This window comes from Engystomops pustulosus, chromosome 1 (genome assembly GCF_040894005.1).
Source record: "Engystomops pustulosus chromosome 1, aEngPut4.maternal, whole genome shotgun sequence".
In the NCBI taxonomy this organism is placed as follows: domain Eukaryota; kingdom Metazoa; phylum Chordata; class Amphibia; order Anura; family Leptodactylidae; genus Engystomops; species Engystomops pustulosus.
Window position 1 is genome coordinate 37,764,363 of NC_092411.1, and position 21,928 is coordinate 37,786,290.

Here is a 21,928-nt window from a genome sequence, read left to right on the forward strand (position 1 = left end):
TCCTACACCACACTTTACACTATTAACTTGGTGGTCTTTCTCCCTACAATTTTGTTATTTATTCTTGTATGTATAACTGTACATTCTATAGTATATTTGTTATATCTCTTCTTTCATCTGGTACCCAGCAGGTCCCTGTGCTTTGCCTCATATGCATTCCATTTTTCTTCACTTCCCTCACTCTGGCTCGTCCGACCTCTGGTTGCTCCATCCTCCGGCAGAAATAACTTTTCAAATATTTGGGTCTCCTTTCCAGCGGACCCGGGACTCGCCTGTCATCCTTTTCCTTTTTTGTCTGTAGTTCAATTTCCGTGACCAGCATAGATATTGGGAGATACGTGTATTTGTGTACTTTTGATATATGTTCTCCCTTTTTGATGTCTTCAACTAAGGTGGTTCTTCAGGTGTGTGTACTCTGTGTATGTGTGTGTGTGCGCGTGTGTACATGGGCCCATGTATGTGTCTGTTATTATATGTTTTGTTGGGGTAGTAGTTTTCTTTGCTTTATGTTTCATCTATGATGCATGTTCATGTATATATATATATTGTTGCTGCTATATGTTTTGCATATTCGAATCATGCGCATCACACAAGAATCTTTATTCATTTTTATAAAAAGTATGTATATACTATCGCACATTAACCAATTACCTATTTATGTACTCATTCATTCACTTGTTGATTAACTCATCGATATTAACATTTGTGCACTTCCCGAAGTATTTTTATATTTTTATATTTTTACCTTTTTATAGTATTCCCCTTCTTTATCACATATCCTTTTGGAGCAACAACCATATAGGACACATACAATCATCTTGGGCGCTCTGCGCGCAGAAGCATCGCTCTTGCATCTCATCAATGCGGCGCTGGCACGCCGTTATATTTGGTCACATGACGTCCGATCATGTGACCAATGACACTCGAAATGTGGCGCACGTGCACCAAAAAATAGGCGCACGTGCACCAAAAAATAGGCGCACGCGCACCGAAAAATAGGCGCACGCGCACCAAAAAATAGGCGCATGCGCACCACATTAAGCAGCACGCAGAGCGCCCATCTTTCCATCATGGTGCTCCACACCTGCCACCACTAATTCTAACTCTATTCACACAGGTATTTATGCTGTGTCACCCATCACACCAGTTACCCCTGAGGAAGCCACTGGGTGTGGCGATACGCGTGGGGCCTCATCCAGCCCCCATTCTCCCCCTTTTTCCCTGCCAGCCCAGCGCCTATTGGTAACTATCATTGCACATACTTTACCTTTTGCTATATTGGCTCCCCTGCCTTTGCAGGGCAGCACATTCCATTGGTACTTCTGGCATATACCTTTTTTTTGGCTTGTTACTTGTTGTACTGCATTTGCTGGACAGGTTTAAAAGGTTTGGGGGCTGTATAGGGAGGTTGGTCTTTATGGGTACTTATCATATACCCTACCCTCCCTCTGGTTATGTATAGAGGACTGTGTTCCTTTTTAAATGTTTTTATTCCCCTTTTTTTGGTGTGTTTTTCTATGTATTAATAAAATTTGTATTCTTGGCATAGCACATGGTTCTTTCTGATTTATTGATTTCTGCTGCGACATTCGGATGGTAGGGTCAGAATTTGGCGTCAACAACATGAAAGCATGGATCCATCCTGCCTTGTATCAACGGTTCAGGCTGGTGGTGGTGGTGTCATGGTGTGGGGAATATTTTCTTGGCACTCTTTGGGCCCCTTGGTACCAATTGAGCATCGTTGCAACGCCACAGCCTACCTGAGTATTGTTGCTGACCATGTCCATCCCTTTATGACCACAATGTACCCAACATCTGATGGCTACTTTCAGCAGGATAATGCGCCATGTCATAAAGCTGGAATCATCTCAGACTGGTTTCTTGAACATGACAATGAGTTCACTGTACTCAAATGGCCTCCACAGTCACCAGATCTCAATCCAATAGAGCATCTTTGGGATGTGGTGGAACGGGAGATTCGCATCATGGATGTGCAGCCGACAAATCTGCGGCAACTGTGTGATGCCATCATGTCAATATGGACCAAAATCTCTGAGGAATGCTTCCAGCACCTTGTTGAATCTATGCCACTAACAATTGAGGCAGTTCTGAAGGCAAAAGGGGGTCCAACCCGTTACTAGCATGGTGTACCTAATAAAGTGGCCGGTGAGTGTATATATAATATATATATATATATTACATATATTTAGTGAATTCAATGGGCTGCACAAATAATTAGCTTTTGTCAGAGTTCAGATTCTGAGTACAGATATAGATTCCATCATCATTTATTATTGTTCCTACATCCGCCACCAGTCTGTATAATGTCAATGGTAACCTCATTTACTATGATGTAGGCTGCCAGAAAGCACAGTAAATTAATTGTACTTGTTATTCACAAATGGGGATATTTGTGTAAACTGACTAAACACATTACATTCTACTCACACACAGCAGGTAAGGTTTTTATTAATGGAAAATTGGAGAGGTATGCCACATGCTAGTTCTTTTAACCCATTTATAACCAGAGATATTGTGGTCCCTAGTAATTGGAGGAAATGTTTACCTGCAGTTAAAAGGTGATTGTTAACAATGTTTACACAAAAATGTGTCATGTTTTATTTAAATGGTGCTTTCAGATTACTTAAATCTTGGGTCAGGCTATACGTTTTTTTGGGGTTTTTTAAATTTATTTTTAGGAAAAAGATATTAAAAACAGCCTGTTAGTGAATGTTATCACTATAACGACACAATAATGACTCTGTTTTAAGATGAAAAGTTTTTCTTCCTGATGACAGGTTCCAACATCCTTTGGTATCATGAGTGCTTTTATAAATCTTAAATGTGCCAAAAACTTAGTAGATAAAAGAATACCGGGCCCCGCACCAGCGATTATCATCGAGTCATGTGGACGTCCCCGTGTATTTGAGTCATCCTATATCATACTCCCTCATCCCCTGCCTCACTTGCAGGCATCACGTAGGGGAGGAGGGATGAGGGAGTATAACGGAGGATGACTCGACTACACATGGAATCGTTTGATTGAAGCTGACGCCCAGATGGCCCAATAATGCTTGCTGGGAGGGATTGAGGTATTCATTTATCTATTTTCTAAGTTTGTAGAACAAACACATGGCATTGATAGAAAAGGCTTTGGGAACCTATCATCAGGTAGAAATGTCAAATCCTGATGACAGGTTTCCTTCAAAAGTTTTCTGTTTAATTTAAATGCTATATAAATTACAGAGAAGGATGGGGGGCGTGGCCTGATGCCGACCTAGGAGGACGTGCACCGCGGAGCTCCCGGGACCTGGCACCCTATCACCCTTCCCAGGCAGCCATCCTTACCTGTACCCCCTCCAGTCTGCTCCCCGGTGCCGCGGGTACTTGCCCCCATACTCCGGTGGCGGTATCGCGGCGGTCACCGGCTCCGTGAGGTCCCCTCCAGCACTTCACCTCCTGCGGCCTCCCACGTGTCCCGAGCGGCGGCGGGACCATAGCCGCCCGGCATCGCGGCTGTATACCGGAGAGGTGCTGAATACCGGGGGAGGGAACCCCCCCCCCCCCGTGCTGTGCCGCCGACCCGCTGTGCTGCTGACCTGGGGGATCGTGGCAGCGCTCCAGCCAGCCCTGTATCCGGCCGGAGGCGCCATCTTACTGGACTCCCCTGCGCTGCCTGAGGCCTAGGCGCGCAGGGTTAACCCTGTCACTGCCGGACTGCAGCCAGGAATAAGGTAGGGAAGTAATTCCCCTGCTGCTGCCCTCCTCTCACCTGGGGACCCCAAGCTGTGCAGCCCACCATACTCCCAGTGACCCCCTGCTCCTGGGTTTTGTTTTATATTAACCCTTGCAGTGCCGCTGCAATAGTCCACGTGGGTTTGGACTGTGTCTCTGCTAATTACTGGACGCTAGGCTCCTCGATTGTTTATCACTGGCCCCCTCTGTCCAGACGCCATGGGTAACCGGAGGAGGACGGCTAAATTGCAAAAAGCGGCGTCCGGGGTGTCTGCGCCTCCATCGGATGATGAATCCATCCATGAAGATCCTCCATTCCAGTCCCTGGAACCCCTGGATGCGCAGGAATGCTCCACATCACAAGCCGTTCTTGCACAGATACAGTCAAACGCTGCAAAAAAATTGGGGAGATTCTCCCGCACACAGCCCTGCTCTCCTCAGGGGTCCCCAAACTCCTCTCCCTCCCTCTTTGAGGGCTCCCAGAGCCCGCCGCAGCTTGTAAGTTATGAAGAGGGCGCTGATCCGCCTGACGTGGCCACTGAACTGGACCGCAAATTTGCAGAGGTGCTGGCGGCCATTAATGGGTGCCAATCCAAACTGGTTACCAAGGTGGATGAGCTGCGACAGGACTTTGTTCTTTTAAGACACGATGTTCACAAAGCCAAAGAGCGAATAACAGAAACTGAAAGCAGAATATCTGAAGTGGAGGATGTCCAGAGGCCTATGCCGACACAGATAAGAGAGCTTCAGCGCCAAATGTCTGCTTCCATCGACAGAGCTGATGACCTCGAAAACCGCCTGCGACGGAACAACGTCAGAGTGGTTGGCCTCCCCGAAAAAGTGGAGGGGTCTGACCCGGTATCCTTTTTTGAAAATTGGCTCAAAAATATGCTTCCTGCAGATACCTTCTCCCCGTTCTTCACAGTAGAAAGGGCCCATCGTGTGCCATTCCGCCCTGGCCCCCCAGGGGGCAATCCAAGACCCTTCCTGGCCCGGCTGCTGCACTTTAGGGACAGGGACTCTATCCTCAGGGCTGTCCGTACCAAGGGAGAAATTCTCTATGCCAACAGCAGAGTGTCCTTCTACCCTGATTTCTCTGCATCCGTCAGGAAACAGCGAGCACAATTCACCGAGGTCCGTGCCCGTCTCCGTGACAAGGGGTATAAATACTCCATGATGTACCCTGCCAAGCTCCGAATAGTGGATGGTCAGAAGACTCGATTCTTCACTTGCCCAACCGAAGCACTTCACTGGGCTGATGCAGCTCCACGGGCTCCAGCTGCAAGGCCCGCACCTCCTGAGTGACTGGACTCACATATCCTTTTGTCTGATGTGCAGTGACTGTGCTGGACTTGGTCCTGAGTGGTTATCCAGGGGTCCCAAATCACTGTTACAGTATTCTAATATTTGTTTACACTTTACGTGCCTCACAAATGTACCCTGTGATTGATTTGCGCTTTCCTCTTGGTCATCTTGACCAGTGCGCCATTTATGGCACTCCATTCTCTCCCTCCCTCCCCCCCCCCCCCTTCCCACCTCCCCCTACCATTACCTCCCCCTACCATTACCTCCTTGCGTCTTCCTCCTTCCCCCCCCCCCTCCCCTATTTCCTCTTGGTTCTCTCTAAATATGGCTGCCTAATAACCTCCTGATCATCTATTCATTAAGGGTTGAAGGTCCCGGGACAAATGGTGTAGGTTTGTCTTGAGTTAGGGACCACTGTTCTACTATTTGACTGTTAGTGGGTATAGGTCTACACTACTGCTGTTAGGGTGTTAGACAGGGGGTTTGTATTCTTGGGATTGTTAGTTCAGTTCTGTTATATTTGTTATGCTCACTGTTGTCTGTCTGTCTATGTCTTTGTGGTATGAAAGGATGAATGCTTGGTTGCTCACGTCTCCTTCCCCACACCCCTTTCCCTTCCGCTAAGATGTCTTCACTTAAGGTAATGAGCTGGAATGTGAGGGGACTTAACTCCAAATTCAAGAGGGCTCTGATGTTAGATGTCATTAAGCGTCAGGCCCCCCATATTGTATGTATCCAAGAGACACACCTTACGGGTCAGAAGGTCCTCTCCCTGAAGCGGGCCTGGGTGGCTAGAGGTTACCATTCCTCCTACTCTGTTTACGCCAGGGGAGTATCCATACTCATATCCAAAGCGCTTCCCATAGAGGTCATACAGGTAGCACCGGATCACTTTGGCCGTTATGTAGTCATACATTGTGCCTTGTGGGGTTTTACCTTTACTATTGCGTCTATTTATGTCCCACCTCCCTTTGATCCAGCAGTATTGCATCTAATATCCAGTAAGCTGGCTGCTATGCCTCCAAGCCCGTTACTCTGTATTGGTGATTTCAATGCCGTCCCTAATCCCTCCTTGGATCGTACAAGTGGTCTGGACACAGGCTCGGTCCGTCTGAACGAGTGGCTCACTTCTCTAGACCTCGCCGATGTTTGGCGTAGTAAACACCCTCAAGAGAGAGAATATTCATTTTATTCCTCTGTTCATAAGAGCTTCTCTCGGATTGATCTGGCCTTTGTCTCCCCCGATATGATGCAGCACGTTGACCAGATATCCTATTGCCCGCGCAGTGCGTCAGACCACTCCGCCTTGTTCATTAGTCTCCTTATAGGCCCTCCCAGCGACTCCCGCTTATGGCGCCTGCACCCGGCTTGGCTCCTGTCCCCAGCGGTCCAGAGTACTGTTAGGGCAGCGCACAGCGAGTTCTGGGATGTACACTCAACCCATCCTGATCCCCTTCTAGTCTGGGACTCGTACAAGTCCTCGGTGCGGGGGGCATTCATGTCGGGGGTAGCTGGCCATAGGAAGTCCTTGAATGCCCAGGAGGAAAGGCTGACGGCTGTACTGGTGACTGCAGAAAAGGAGTATCTAGAGAAACCTACTCCGGGGAATAAAAAGACTTGGGCTCAGGCGCAGAGGAACCATCTAGCTGTAGTGAAGGAGCGCACCAGCAAACGCCTGCTAGCCAGGGAAGCGTCCATCTTTGAATTTGGAGATAAAAACGGGAAGCTGCTTGCGTATTTATCGCGGGCTGAACGCCCCTGTGCTTCCGTTCCCTCTATTGTTGATGGTAACGGAGCATTGATCACAGAACCCCGGGCCATTAACATGGTATTTCATGAATACTATTCTTCTCTTTACAGCTCCAGATTGTCCGCCTCTTCCGTCGAGATCTCCGGATTCCTTGACAGTCTTCCACTTTGGAGGCTCACACAGGCACAGTCATCGGAGCTTGATGCTCCGCTCTCGGCAGAGGAGGTGGAACTGGCCATCCAATCGTTGCCCCCCGGTAAGACACCTGGACTTGATGGGCTGGGAGGTGAGTGGTATAGGGATAACTGTGAGACTCTGGTCCCCCTTCTCCTCAGCCTATACTCCGATGCGCTTGATAGTGGTTCCCTCCCCGACTCCATGCGAGAGGCCCTTATTGTAGTTCTTCCTAAGCCTGGCAAGGATCCCCTGCTTCCTGACTCATACCGCCCAATTTCCCTCCTAAATTCAGATGTTAAAATACTAGCAAAAATTCTGGCAACAAGGCTTAACAAAGTAATACTATCATTGGTTCACCCGGACCAGACAGGCTTTATGCCTGGGAGGGGAACTGACATAAATATACAAAGACTACACCTGAACATTGCAGAGGCAGAGCGGTCTCCAGACCCTGGGTTTATATTATCCTTAGACAATTGTAAGGCGTTTGATTCTGTGGAGTGGCCCTATTTGTGGACCCTTTTGCCTAGAATGGGTTTTGGCCCTCGATTTACAGCATTGGTTAAGCTACTGTATAACGATCCCAAGGCTAGGGTGCGGACCAACCTTAACATCTCACCTACTCTCCCTATGGCCAGGGGCACTAGACAGGGTTGCCCACTATCTCCCCTCCTCTTCGCACTCGCCATTGAGCCCCTTGCTGTGGCGATCCGCCACTCTGAGGGCATTAAGGGCATAACTAGAGGTACTATTATTGAAAAGGTATCTCTCTATGCCGATGATACACTTGTATACCTTGGGGATGTGGGCCCCTCTCTGGAATCCCTTCTGGCCCTGATAGAACGTTATGGGGGGTTCTCAGGCCTTCGGGTTAACTGGGACAAATCGGCCCTATTTCCCTTATCTGAGGTAGGGGTACACTCCCTCCCCGTCCCAGTCCGGGTGGTGTCCACCTTTAAATATCTGGGAGTCCAGGTGTCACGCAAGGTCCAGGCATTTACGGAGTTAAACATTACACCCCTGATAGCTGCAACGGAATCGCGCCTAAAAGCCTGGTCCACTCTCCCCTTGTCTTTGTACGGGCGTATTAATATATTTAAAATGATTTTTCTCCCAAAATTTCTATACCTTTTCCATGCCTGCCCTATACTACTTCCTAAGAGTCTGTTTAAACGCTTGGACGGCATTCTCAGGTCCTTCTACTGGCAGAGTAGTGCCCCGCGATTCAGTCTAGCGCTGCTTCAGGCTCCCAAGTCTAGGGGTGGACTGGCTGCCCCGGATCTGTATCTTTATTACCTGGCTTCCCAGCTAGTATATGCCCAGTGGTGGATAGATATAGACATGGGTAATGCAGCTACTGCACTGGCTGGTGCCCTGGTAGGTTCCTACGAGGCCCTTACAAACCTGCTGTACAGGTATAAGTCCCCATCTGATACCCCACTTCCCCTACGTACGGTAGCGGTGTGCTGGCGTAGGGCACAATCCCTGGTAGAACCGAGCAGCTCTCCCCCTCTCTCGCCTAGGACTCCATTGTGGCTCAATCCGTGGCTCTCTCACTTCCTCTCCCTCCCAGGCTGGACAATGTGGGGGGCAGCAGGGGTGAAATTTGTAGGCCAGCTCTTATCCCCGGAAGCAGAGTTACTCAGCTTTAACGAGATAAGGGAGAGACATACTGTACCCAATACGGCCAGCTTCCATTACACGCAACTGCGACACGCATTCAAAGCCCAATTCGGCTCCTTCAGCCTGACAGTGAAATTCTCCAAACTAGAGACTCTGATGAGTACCCCGGACCTCCCTAAGCCACTCACTCAGTGCTATGCTCTCCTACAAGAGCAAAAGTCCAGACCGTTTGATAGAGCCTGTGAACGCTGGAGACAGGATATCCCTGACCTGTCAGATGATGACTGGAGGGAGGTCGAACTGTCCTACTTCACATCTGTAGTGAGTGCGAGGGACTTCCTGATCCAATCTAAATTCCTCCATCGAGTATATTTCACCCCTGCTAGACTGTTTCGCATGGGAGCAATGCCTAATGATCTTTGCTTTCGCTGTCGGGCTGAAGTCGGATCCTTCCTGCATTGTGTCTGGTCCTGCCCTAGGGTCCATGTCTTCTGGTCCGAAGTGCTGGAGTTCCTTAATTTACACTTTGATTTCCCACGCTTACTATCTCCCTCTGTGTGTCTCCTCGGCATCATAAATGAAGTTGTCAATGGCCACTATGAAAAAATTTTCTTTAGGTTTGTCCTATACTACGCCCGAAAAGTGGTGGTGATGACCTGGAAGGACCAGGAGCCCCCTCCATTAAAAAGATGGATACTACTCATTAATAGTGTCATTCCCCACTACCGGTCCCTGTATACCAACAGGAAGTGTCCCCAGAAGTTTGACCGCATCTGGTCCAGATGGTGCGCGACTCCCCATACAGCCTTATAATCACATGTGATATATACTCCTCTCCATGATGAAGGAGACTGAGCGTGCTGGTATGTGTGTGTGTGTGTGACTGATTGTCCCTGTGTCAATAGTTATTTGTGTTGTATCAAGATGTCTGGCTGCAGTATCCTGCTGTTATCTACTATGTAATATCCCTCAGGTAGTTTTGAAACGCAGTAAGAACCTGACTGTTACCATGGCTGTTGTATAATAATCCTGTATTGGGGGGAAGGAAATATGTGACAGACAATCTTGATTTCTGGTTTTGTTTATTATGTTTGTATAAAAATTCAAAAACTGCAAAAATAAATACTTTTAAAAAAAAAATTACAGAGAAGGATCATCATTTTTGTCTTTGGTCTTTTACGATTCTAAAATAAAAATTTATTGTCCATAGGAAATCCTGAACACTTTACATGATATAGAAAGCAAACAGAAAAAACTACTGTCTAAAGAAGCATCTGAAAATTCTGGTAAAATGTTTTTTCTTTTATTTTTAATTTTGTTCTTTTAGCAAAAAATGGACGGATGTCAGTGTAAAATGTCACATGCTTATGTGAAATATGAAACACACTACTTAACGTGATTCAGCCTGTGGCCTTTTTGTGATGTTTTTGAGGTCAATGGTTTCTTTTATAATGCAGCATGTTCTGGGTATGGAATTATGGGGAGTTTTAATTTAGAGTTCTCTGTAGGACTTGTGCAAACACTTGTTAAAAATAACTTCTTAGAAGCACTGACAAAATAATTTATGTGGGTTTTTAAATCTCTTAAAGTGGTTTTACAGGAATTTTATATTGATGACCTTTACTTATATTATAACCCTGTGAGAATAGAACATATAAGATATTATTTGTCTTCTTGAGGATATCAAACACTTAAAAAGTAAAGAAATGACTTTTTAACTCTCTGCTGTCTGCCTCATAATTCTTCTCGTCCTTTTCCTTTCCATCTCTGTAGAATTCAGTGCATTGATTTGTATTTTGTATGGATTTCAGAGAGCACATTTGTAAATTGTATCAAGTGTTAATAATTTTGTTTCTTTACCTCTACATTCTAGAGCAGGGGTCAGGAACGTGTTTGGCTGAGAGAGCCATGAACGTCACATATTTTAAAATGTTATTCTGTAAGAGCTGTACAATATGCACATGCCCCTCAGTAGATAGGTGGTCCCAGTGTTACGGGTGCACACCCGTGCCCCTCTCTGTGGCGGCGCCTCTTTCTGAGCTCACTCACCTCTACACGCGCCGGCACTTGCAGATTTAGAGCGCCGCTGATTGGTCCCAGGTTTCTGCTTACATCATCATTCATGGTGGTCCAGGGGGTGCATTACTCCAAATCCTGACACCCACCACATGCCTCCCAGTAGATAGGTAGTCCCAGCACATGCCTCCCAGTAGATAGCTAGCCCTAGCACATACCCCGAGAAGATAGGTAGCCTCAGCACATACCCCGAGTAGATAGGTAGCCACAGCACATATTCCCAGTAGATAGGTAGCCACAGCACATGCGCCACAGTAGATAGGCAGCCACAGCACATGCTCCCCGGTAGATAGGTAGCCACAGCACATGCCCCCAAGTAGATAGGTAGCTACAGCACATGTCCCACAGTAGATAGCCACAGCACATGCTCCGCGGTAGATAGGTAGCCACAGCACATGTCCCACAGTAGATAGCCACAGCACATGCTCCCTGGTAGATACGTAGCCACAGCACATGCGCCACAGTAGATAGGCAGCCACAGCACATGCTCCCCGGTAGATAGGTAGTCACAGCACATGTCTCACAGTAGATAGCCACAGCACATGCCCCCAAGTAGATGTAGCCACAGCACATGTCCCACAGTAGATAGCCACAGCACATGCCCCTAAGTAGATAGGTAGCCACAGCACATGCCCCACAGTAGATAGCCACAGCACATGCTCCCCGGTAGATAGGTAGCCACAGCACATACCCCCAGTAGATAAGTAGCTACAGCACATGCTCCCCGGTAGATAGGTAGTCACAGCACATGCCCACAGTAGATAGCCACAGCACATGCTCCCCGGTAGATTGGTAGCCACAGCACATACCCCCAGTAGATAAGTAGCCACAGCACATGCTCCCCGGTAGATAGGTAGTCACAGCAAAAAAAATAAAGAATATTCACTTACCAGCGCTCCCTGCAGCCAGCTCCTCATTGCTCCCACACTCTTCTCTTTGACTCAGGCTTAGACGATGGCCACAATAGCACCTTGGTCATACAAAGGACGTAGGCAGCGGTAACATCGCTGCCGTTGTCCGGTGATCAGTCTAACAGACACACAGCAGCCATCACTATTTATTACAGATGTGTCTGAGTGCTAGGTGCAGCCAACAAAAGAGCCATATCTGGCCCCCGAGCCATAGGTTCCCTACACCTGTTCTAGCGCAAAAGGGGGATGATTTCAATATAATTTTTTTAAAATTAAAATGCTACTATTTTTTTAGGTCTCTAAGGGTGTTTGAACATGTCCTATTATCACATGCACTTTTTCTGCTACACGTAGGATTTATGAATCCTAAAGATTTATTTTATTGAATTATTTTCCATTTTTCATCTGAACAGAAAAATGTGTTAAAGAACTTAATGAGATAGAAAATGTTCTTAATGACATAGTAAATCTGCAGAACACTGAAAGAGACAGCCTTGTGAAGAAATACAGGTCGGTGAATTCTTTTTTTATTTCCTCCCTTGAAGAATATTTCACCACTAGATTCTTGTCTAAATCTTGCCTGAACAAAGTGGGCCCTATAATAAAGTAATTTAATCCCCTACATAACCTACCGGTATTTAAAATTTATAGCATATCCATAGGTAGACACCCATGGCGTTCTGTTCCGTTTTTGTTTGCTAGGATTAGCCCATACTCCACATAAGAGCGACTGTACCAGGAATTACACATCGCGACAGCATTTTATCTTTAAGCAGTGATACAAGATTACTGAGAAGCATGTGGCTTCCAAAAGTAAGGAGTTGTATCTATAACCAAAAATGGTGATTGCTGCAGTGCAAAGAGTTGGACCCCCATCAATCAAATACAGAAATTATTTTAACTTACTACAAACTCTATGTAGTGTTTGAGACATTTACTCTACAATCATTTTAAATTCAAAATTCTTTTGTAAGGCCAGCTATATAGATTTAAAAGTCACTATCTCTGTCGTCTACATTTTGTTGCATACATATGTGGCTAACAAAAAGTAAGGAACAATTGGAAGATAAAATGACTCAGACTACACAGTTTATTTCTTACCTTAGAGACATTTAGATCTTCAAAGCAGCTGCAGACAAAAGAGAAAACTTTTAATCCAGGCTATTTGCAAAGTCACTTTATATTTTATATTTATATATAGTTATAACTATGGAGCATAAGGCTGTCTAGCCTCACTTTGTTCTAACTTTTAAACACTTTTGATAAACCAGCCAACCTTTCAGTATGTTTCTTGACTGTCGGAATAATGCAATGAGGAAAGTCAGTAAAGTAAGGGGAGAAAACACCGACTCCACAAAGACGTGGCTTTCCTTGATGTCGGATGTACCCAGTACTGAAAGGCAGTATTAGCCACGGCAATAGTTAACTTTACAGGAAAGAGGAGCTAAATGCCTCAGAAGTTGCACAAAACTACTATACATGGCACTTTAGACTGCCTGGTCTGAGTTAAAGGAAATCTACCATCAAAATCCACCATGAGAAATCAGGGGCACTTACTTATAGACCCAGGTACCATGACTGTGGTACTCTTCTTATATTTGTTACCCATAGCCAGCAATCTACTTTTACATTTATGCTAATGAGTCCCACTGTGCTGTAGGTTCACAGGCTGTTACACTGTGCAGGAGTACTTCCACCTCCCTCTGTGTACATAAGGAATGAGCAGAGGGGGAGGTTAGACAGTGTAACAACATAAAACACACGCAGAGCCATTTTGGCTCATTATCATAATTTAAAAAATTTTAGAAGGAAAGAAGACACGGATAACAAATATTAGAAGATTACTACAGTCACGAGCCTGGATCTATGAGTAAGTGTCCCTGGTTTATCATGCTGGATTTTGATGGTAGATTTCCTTTAATACAAAGGCTTGATATTCCAGGCTTATTTTGGATTTATTCTTTTCTGCCATGTCTAAGGTATGTAATGCTGTAAAATACTAATTGAAGAATAACACCAATGACACTAGACTGGAAGGAATCGTTAGCCTTTGTCATATTTGCTACAGGGACTGTAATATTGGGGAGATAGTTTTGTGAAGGGAAGCATGTGGTTAGTAATGATTCTGATTCCTTTGCATTTTATTACCAAAAGGGCGTCTGCAGAGTCATTTAATCAAGGAATTTTGAGAGACAAGATGGCAAAACTAGCGTCTAACCAGAAAACCTTGCTGCAGGTCGTCCGTAACCAGAAAGAAGCAACACTGAAAATAAAAGCACTTCAACAGAGCCAAAGATCAAATGCTAATAATGGAGAGACAAGCTCAAATCTGCATGATACATCTCCTCAAAGGAATCAGATATCTGCTTTATGTGCAGCTAATGAATGGCTCGAAGCCAACTTCACTAATGGAAGTACCATGGCAACGAAAATGCCAGCAGTGGACGAGATGCCAGACATCGAAAGCAACCAGCCTGACAGGACAATTAGCAGATGCAATTCAGGTTCAGAGATAAGAAGAACCGCAGAGCCTCCCACAGCCTCCCCGATATCGGAAGATGAGCACATCTTACAACCATTATCCTCGGATTCATGTTCTGTTATATTAAATAAAAGTTTAGACTCTAAAGTACCAGGAAATAAATCTAATAGTTTAACATATGTGAACATCTCATCAAATATTACGGAAAAAGCTGCATCTGTAAAACAGAAATGTAAAGAAACCGATAGGACCAGGAAGACGTTTCCATTGAAAAAACTTATGAAGCTGGGGAAATTAAAACCGGGAGTAGATGTGCTAAGCTTCCAGCTACAGGTTACTGAAATATTAAAGTTATGTATTTGCTTCGTTAAATTCAATTTCTCAGTGCTCTCTCCCCAGTATTATTTTAAGGAGAAGAGGGCATGCGATTGTAATCTGTGATGGTGAAATAATATTTACATGAAGTTGGATCCTAGTCTTTGTCTCTCTTCAACTTATAGCATTAAGCCTTTTTGCCGGACGATGGCCATGTGATAGTCATTTTAAGGAGCAATTATTATGCCATGCCAATTATGCCAATTATTATGCCTACTCTTTTTACATCACTTACTGGCTACATTATCCACATCACAAATTAACAAATAGAAACTCACCACAGAATTTCACCAACTCGAAAAGTAGAATACCAACTTTCTTCTGTATGACATTGCCTAAAACATACAGTGCTGCTTGTGACTCTTTACATTTAATAAGAAGGAAAGAGAACAGAAATAACCTAGTTTTTAACCTATTTTTAATATAAACATTCTTGTCACGGTGTATATTTAAAAAAAAATACTATATGCTTCCCTCTGCAACTAAGCTATATTATAGATTGAAACGTGATTATTTTGTAGGGCTATTTATGCAATAGTCAAAGACTGTATGTATAAAAATGCCACCATAACATCCCTACTGACAATAGATGATGTCACAGATCATCTCCTTATCACTGACCCATCACCACATCGCTACTGACAATAGATGATGTCACAGCTTCTCTCTTCTCCCTTCCTGTATAAAGACCTCTATATAGATATCACTGACCCATCATTACATCACTACTGACAATAGATGATGTCACAGCTTATCTCCTCCCCCTCTCTGTACAATGACCTCTATATAGATAACACTGATCCCTCATTACATCACTACTGACAATAGATGATGTCACAGCTTATCTCCTCCTCCTCCCTGTACAATGACCTCTATATAGATAACACTGACCCATCACTACTGACAATAGATGATGTCACAGCTTATCTCCTCCCCTTTCTTGTACAAAGACCTCCATATAGATAACACTGACCCATCATTACATTACTACAGGCAGTCGTCGGATTACATACACGACAGGTTCTGTAGGTTTGTTCTTTTGAATTTAAATTTTGTTTTTGGTCTCTGTGACAATTGGATTTTAAAAATGTTGGATTGTCATAAGAACCAGGATTAACAAAAAGCTTAATTACGGACACCCTGTGCCCGTGACAATTGGATTTTCACAATTATGTGCTGTAATGGGAACAAGGATTATCAATAAAGCTTCATTACAGACATTGCAGCATCCAGAGAGCTTTACCAGAGGTCACAGTGGGCAGAGAAGTCCGTCTGTAGCTACGAGTCGTCTGTAAGTCTGGTGTCCTTAAAACAGGGACAGCCTATAGAAGAAAGAAATGTAGTCTGAAAATAATAACATCTTAGTAAAAAGTAATAGATTTTTTTTTTCAAGGAAATCTACAGTTTGCTTTTATGCATTACGAACCAAACATACATTGAGAATGCTGTAGCAACACTGATGCAGAAACATATCTTGTTTAATCCCTGAGCCAAGTTATTTTGCTGACAAAAAAAAGAAATATAAAATTATGTTAATGAGGCCCTGTCGCTGCTATGGCTGCCCCAGCGCTTCTCCTCTTACCCTAATTATGCACTGCTCCAGCCTTGTCCTGCCCAGCATAAGCCGAGAATACATCATCACTGTGTTGTCCCTGACAAACAGAAGTAATCAATCGCTGCACCATCGCCCAGCTGCTGCGTATGAGTCTTCCAGCTCAGGTTGATTAGTGCTGTCTGGACAGTTCAGGAAACTCTGTGTGTAATGTGTTTATGTAGGCACCCAGCTTTCCCAAGATCTTGAATTTTGAAATTGTGTTTTCAGCAATACCACTTGGTACATTAAAGGTACATTTCCTTTAATCAGTTTTTAAAATCCGCATTTAAAGAGTCTAAATAACAATCAGTAAGGAACACATTAATTTTAGCATTTTAAACCTTTTAAGATGCTGGAAATACATAAGTAAATAGAAATGTGGTTCTCATGTTAAGTGATATCGTAATGTCGTAAACTTTTTACTTTACAGAAATGCCTGTATTAAATAAACCATAGAAATTATATTTATTATTTATTGCCATTTTCTAAAGTAGTTTCTCCCCTAGGACACTGATTGTAATGAAGCTGAGTGAAGTATTTGCATAATAATCATTGTGTATTCTGATTACGTTGAGTCGTCCTAGGAGACTTTTCTAAAACAATTTTAAAAAAAGGCCCGTTAGCCAAAATAGACTGAAGTGCTCAATAATAGACCCCAGAGATCCACATGAAGACAACACATTACAAGCCTAGTACAACACTGACCTCAGAAGTGTAGGAAAATACACAGAGATGGACACATCTGAGTCACAGGAAAAGTTTCTTAATTTAATGTTAAAATACATTTTTTGATCTAGAGATAATAGCAATGTCATACAATACACACCTCCCCAAAATTCACAGCACTTCTGACAGGCAAGGTATGACACATACACTCAGACACTTCTAGTAAGCCCTCAGGTGGCCTTGCTGTCTGAGTGGAAGATAATTATTGTAATATTCTTCCTCACTATATTGATAATCATGCAATGTAATTAATATGTAATTTGTGCCTTTTCCAGGACTACAGCCATAAGGCCACATTGCTTTGTGATGGGCAGGTTATCGATTCTTCTGGTGTTGTCTTCAGAGGTCCAGTTCAGTGGGTCAAAGCTATTCTAGGAGATAACATTTCAGTGACTTGGAAATATGTATCTGATAAGGTTAGTGTGTTTTTAATGCAATTATTAATGCAGTTACTCTCAATTAACATTACTTAGGGGTTATAACAATCTAATCTCACATTTCATGGGAAGCCAAGTGACATGTCAGTGACACTAGAGTATTGGAAGAATGCAAAGAGGAGAGTCAGAAAAGTAAGGGGAGAACACACCAACTCCACAAAGATGTGGGCCTGCTCAATGTCTAAAGTACCCAGTACTACAAGGCAGTATAAGACACTGCAATATTGTACTTTTCAGAATAGATGAGCTAAATTTCCCAGATTTTGAACAAAACTACTATACGTAGCACACTACCTGGTCTAAGTTAAAGGAAATGTCACTAAAATCCCTGATGATAAACCAGGGACACTTACTCATAGATTCAGGCACAGTGACTGTGGTAATCTTCTTATATTTGTTATCCATGGTACCTGTCAGGAACCAGGTGTAGTGGACCCACTGGACCACCGTGGACGATGTAAAATGACATCTGGGACCTGAATCTAAGTGGCATCCGGTTTACACCAGAGCCCGCCGCAAAGTGGTTTGGACTTGCTGCAGCGTGATAGCACCAGGTCATTCCACAGGTGCCACTTTGTCCATGGTGGCGTAGTACAGAACTTTCAGGCAAACTTGTGGTCGAGGACAGGCAGGAGGAGGAGACAGGCAGCACAGGTTCAGAGTCGGGGGGCATAGAGGTAGGTCAGGACAGGCAACATGGGATCGGAATGATGAACCGAATCGAGGTTACAGCGGGAAATCCTGATAATCACAAAGAGCATGGAACACAGCTTCCATGGAAGCACAAAGATCCGGCAAGGGAAACAGGAAGGGGCAGGAATATATCTTGGCAGGCGGCCAGTTAGTGCCAATTATCGGCGCTGGCCCTTCAAATCTTACAGAGCCGACACGCATTGTATTAGGAGAAGAGACCGCCGCTGGAGTCGGGAGAGGTGAGTCATCGTGCAGACAGGCTCCAGGGGCACAGTAAGGCACAAAGGTGCTTTAGTATGGCAGTATATGATAGGATCAATCAGACAACCTAGGGTTAAAGTACCCTAGGGAGTCTGAAAAATAGTAAAAGTAAAAATAAAAAAAGTTAAAAAAAAAGTTATAATAAAAAAACCTAAAAATTCTAATCACCCCCCTTTCCCTAGAACTCATATAAATATAAATAAACAGTAATTAGGTATTGCCGCGTCTGAAAATGCCTGATCTGTCAAAATATAATAACGGTTTTTCACAGCGTTTTACCCCGTAGCGGAAAATAGCGCCCAAAGTTGAAAATGGCACTTTTTTGCCATTTTGAAAAATATAAAAAAATCTATAAAAACTGATCAAAAGATCGCACAGTCCTAAAAATTATAGTAGAGAAAACACCATCAAAAGTCACAAAAAATGACACCACCCACAGCACCCCCCCACCAAAGTATGAAAAAGTTATTGGCACCAGAAGATGGCAAAAAAATGTTTACAAATTTTGTACAGGAGGTTTTAATTTTTGTAAATGTATAAAAACATTATAAAACCTATACAAATTTGGTATCCCCATATTCTTACAGACCCAAAGAATAAAGTAGTATTTGGGGCACACAGTGAAAGCTGTAAAATCCAAGCCCACTAGAAAACATTGCAAATGCAGTTTTTCGCCATTTTCACTGCATTTGGAATTTTTTTCCCGCTCCCCAGTACACGGCAGGGAATATTAAATATCATCACTTTGAAGTGCAATTTGTTACCCAAAAGATAATCCATCACACAACTCTTTATATTAAAATATTTTCTCTATTTTCTAGGTCAATTACATTGAGAAAAAACTGTCAAGTTTTATAGAACAAGAAGACCTTTCAAAGACATTAGGAGAACCTGATCCAGAGCGTCCAGGTAAAGAGTTTAGGGAGGTATTGTGTGGAGATATTTACGTCTGACACTATAACTATTGTGGTTAGGATTTCACAGCAACAGGGAGTGACCCATTTCAAAACTGTGGCACTATCAGAAATTTAGGAAAAAAAATAGCAAGGAGCCAACCTAATATTCCATAAAATTAAACCAAGTTACCAAATGGCTGTAATTTTTCATATGTTGTGACTTTCTATATCCAAGGGGAAAATGTAGATCATTTGTGAATCCCAATAATCATGAAATAGCCCTGGTATAAGCTATACATATAAAACCTTTGATGTTTTATAAAATTAGGCTCCGTAGAATCAGTGGTTGAGAAGTTGTATCATTATATAAAATAATTTGCGGAATGTCTGCCACTGCATTGTGTTACTAACAGAATCTATTCCACAAAATCTATCTTTTAATGTTTGGTAAATTATAAGCCTTCATTACAAGTAATTACGGTAAGTTTTTTCGGGGGAAGGGATTTAACTACAACTGAGTGCACATGTGTGGCAAACTGAGACAAAATGTGTGGCAAAATCCCTATATTCCTGGAAGCATGTGTGTGGATGCCACTTAGAATTAAGGGGGGCAAGGATGTGCAGAGGAAACCAGGCAAGAGAGTTTTGGCCAAGGTCTGTGGCAATGTGCATGGAGAGTAGATCAGCAACAAGGTCTGTTCAGGCCCCTTCCACACTAGCGTTGCATTTCACGTCAGGGTGCAATGCGTGAAAAACTGACGTTTTTGGCTGCATTTTTTGTTCCATTTTTCCTTGGAAAAATAGCAAAATAGCATGTGAAGAACAATATATATGTGTGAAGAAGACATTGCAGATGTATGGAAACATCTGCAATGTGTTCTTTACACACATATATATTGTTCTTCACATGCTATTTTGTTCGCACCGTTCCGCGCGTATCTCCCGACAAGTAAGCAGATGTGCCGAACATCTGTAATCTATTCTTCACTGTGTTTTTCACTTAAATGATCCGGTGTTCACTGTTTTTATTCTATTCTTCACTGTTCTTCACTGTGTCTTTTTAATGAAATGCTCGATCTCGATCTCGATCTCATGTCACCTAGCAACCCATCCATTTAAAATGCATTGCACTCGCATTGCACTTGCAATGCTTGCGAGTGCAATGCATTTTTGATGCGTCTCCATAGACTTGAATGAGGCGGGAAAAACGCGCGTCAAAGCAAACGCAAGCACGCGCGTGAAAAACAACGCAAATGAGGAAAGACCCATTGGAAATAATGGGACAGAGTGCAATGCAAGTTCTGCGCATCAAAAGCACGTGCAGAACTCGCGCGTGAAAAACCCTAGTGTGGAAGCGGCCTCAGGGATTATTCTTGGCTTGACAAAGACTGAGTGTTAAAACATTGTATGTATTTCTGATAAATGAGGAGAACACCTGATTCCCTGGATCCCAACAGAGAGTATGGTTTTATGGGCAGCTTCAGATATGCGACGCAGTAGCTTTTTATAGTGGCTACAGAAAGTGTTCAAACCCCTTTACATTTTTCACTCTTTAATTGCAGCTAATTGGAAAGTTTAAAAAAGTTAAGTGATGCGCACTCTGCACCCATCTTGGCAGGAACCCGCCCAGAAATGTAGATATTTTTGCTAATTTATTAATTAAGAAAAACTGAAATATCATGATGCAGGAAGCATCACACCTGGATTTGGGGATCCTCTGCCTCTTCCTTGCAGATCCCCTCCAGTTGCCTCAGGTTGGATGGTGAACATTGGTGGAAGCCATTTTCAAGTCTTTCAAGTCCTTTGGATTGCATAGTCTGGGAGCTCTTTATGATTTTTTGCACATTGTATGCGGCTTTCATATGTCTTGCACTGAGGAGAGGCTTCTGTCGCATACTCTGCCATAAAGACCCGACTGGTGGAGGCTGCAGTGATAGGTGAATTAGTGAGGCACTTGTGTTTTTCATGTACGTGTATGTAAATAGAAGAACCCTCTCCCAAAAGGACAGGAACGATGGAACAATCTTGGAACATATTTCCTATGTGGTAATTATGTAGCCCTTGTGCATAATTTTAACAAACATTTATGAGTAATATGAGTATATGCTAGGATTTAGCAAAGGATTGTGGAATAACATCAGTCATGAAAGTCAATAGTAGACCAGGCCTAAGGTCCGAATACCAGCAAGGGCGTCACAATAAAAAAACTTTTGTGCAACACACAGCATGTTACAGCAAATTATCAAGTTTTATTTATCTCCCCTTCCCTATTGTGGAATTTAAAAGACAAGAGTATTTTAATATCTCAAGTGTGGGTCGCACTGGATGACTGCCATGCTTCAGAAAATCCAGGCAAATTATATACTAAAACAATTACGCCCTTCAAATCCTTCCAAAAAAGCTGGCTTTAAAGCTACAGTAGATATTAGCATTTTATGATTCCATTTCACTATTAACCCCGTAATGCCGAGGCCCTTTTTCATTTTTGCGTTTCCATTTTTTTACTCCCCACCATCAAAAATCTATAACTTCTTTATTCTTCCATGTAAGGAGCTGTATGAGGGCTTGTTTTCTGAGTGACAAACTGCACTTCAGTAAAAAAAAAACCCTTTTTTATATTTTGATTGGACATTTTGCGACACTGCGATACCTAACATCGTTTATTATTTTTTACAGTTTATTTATATTGATAGGACTTCTAGGGAAAAGGGGGATAATTGAAATTTTTAGAGTTAATTTTTTTTTTTTTCAGACCCTCTAGAGTACTTAGGTACTCTAGTACTTGTCTGATCCTACCATATCCTACCATATACTGGCAGCATATAGGGATTTTCCTTATCATTCATTACAATGGGCAAATCACACATTGTAATGAATAGGTTAAAAA

At 43.3% G+C, this 21,928-nt stretch overlaps 1 protein-coding gene across 13 annotated transcripts in view; it reads left to right on the forward strand.

The window, feature by feature from the left end:
• Positions 1-21,928, forward strand: part of ANKRD31 (ankyrin repeat domain 31) — a 72,022-nt gene that overhangs the window by 40,396 nt on the left and 9,698 nt on the right. For 11 of the 13 annotated variants that reach the window (XM_072138347.1, XM_072138442.1, XM_072138416.1 and 8 more), the window contains 5 exons: positions 9,801-9,876; positions 11,991-12,087; positions 13,732-14,408; positions 17,028-17,170; positions 18,967-19,054. In XM_072138347.1, coding sequence (XP_071994448.1) covers positions 9,801-9,876; positions 11,991-12,087; positions 13,732-14,408; positions 17,028-17,170; positions 18,967-19,054 — 1,081 coding nt within the window. Of the gene's footprint in view, positions 1-9,800; positions 9,877-11,990; positions 12,088-13,731; positions 14,410-17,027; positions 17,171-18,966; positions 19,055-21,928 lie in introns of those variants that run through there. The other 2 variants (XM_072138424.1, XM_072138433.1) reach the window with 2 other exon arrangements.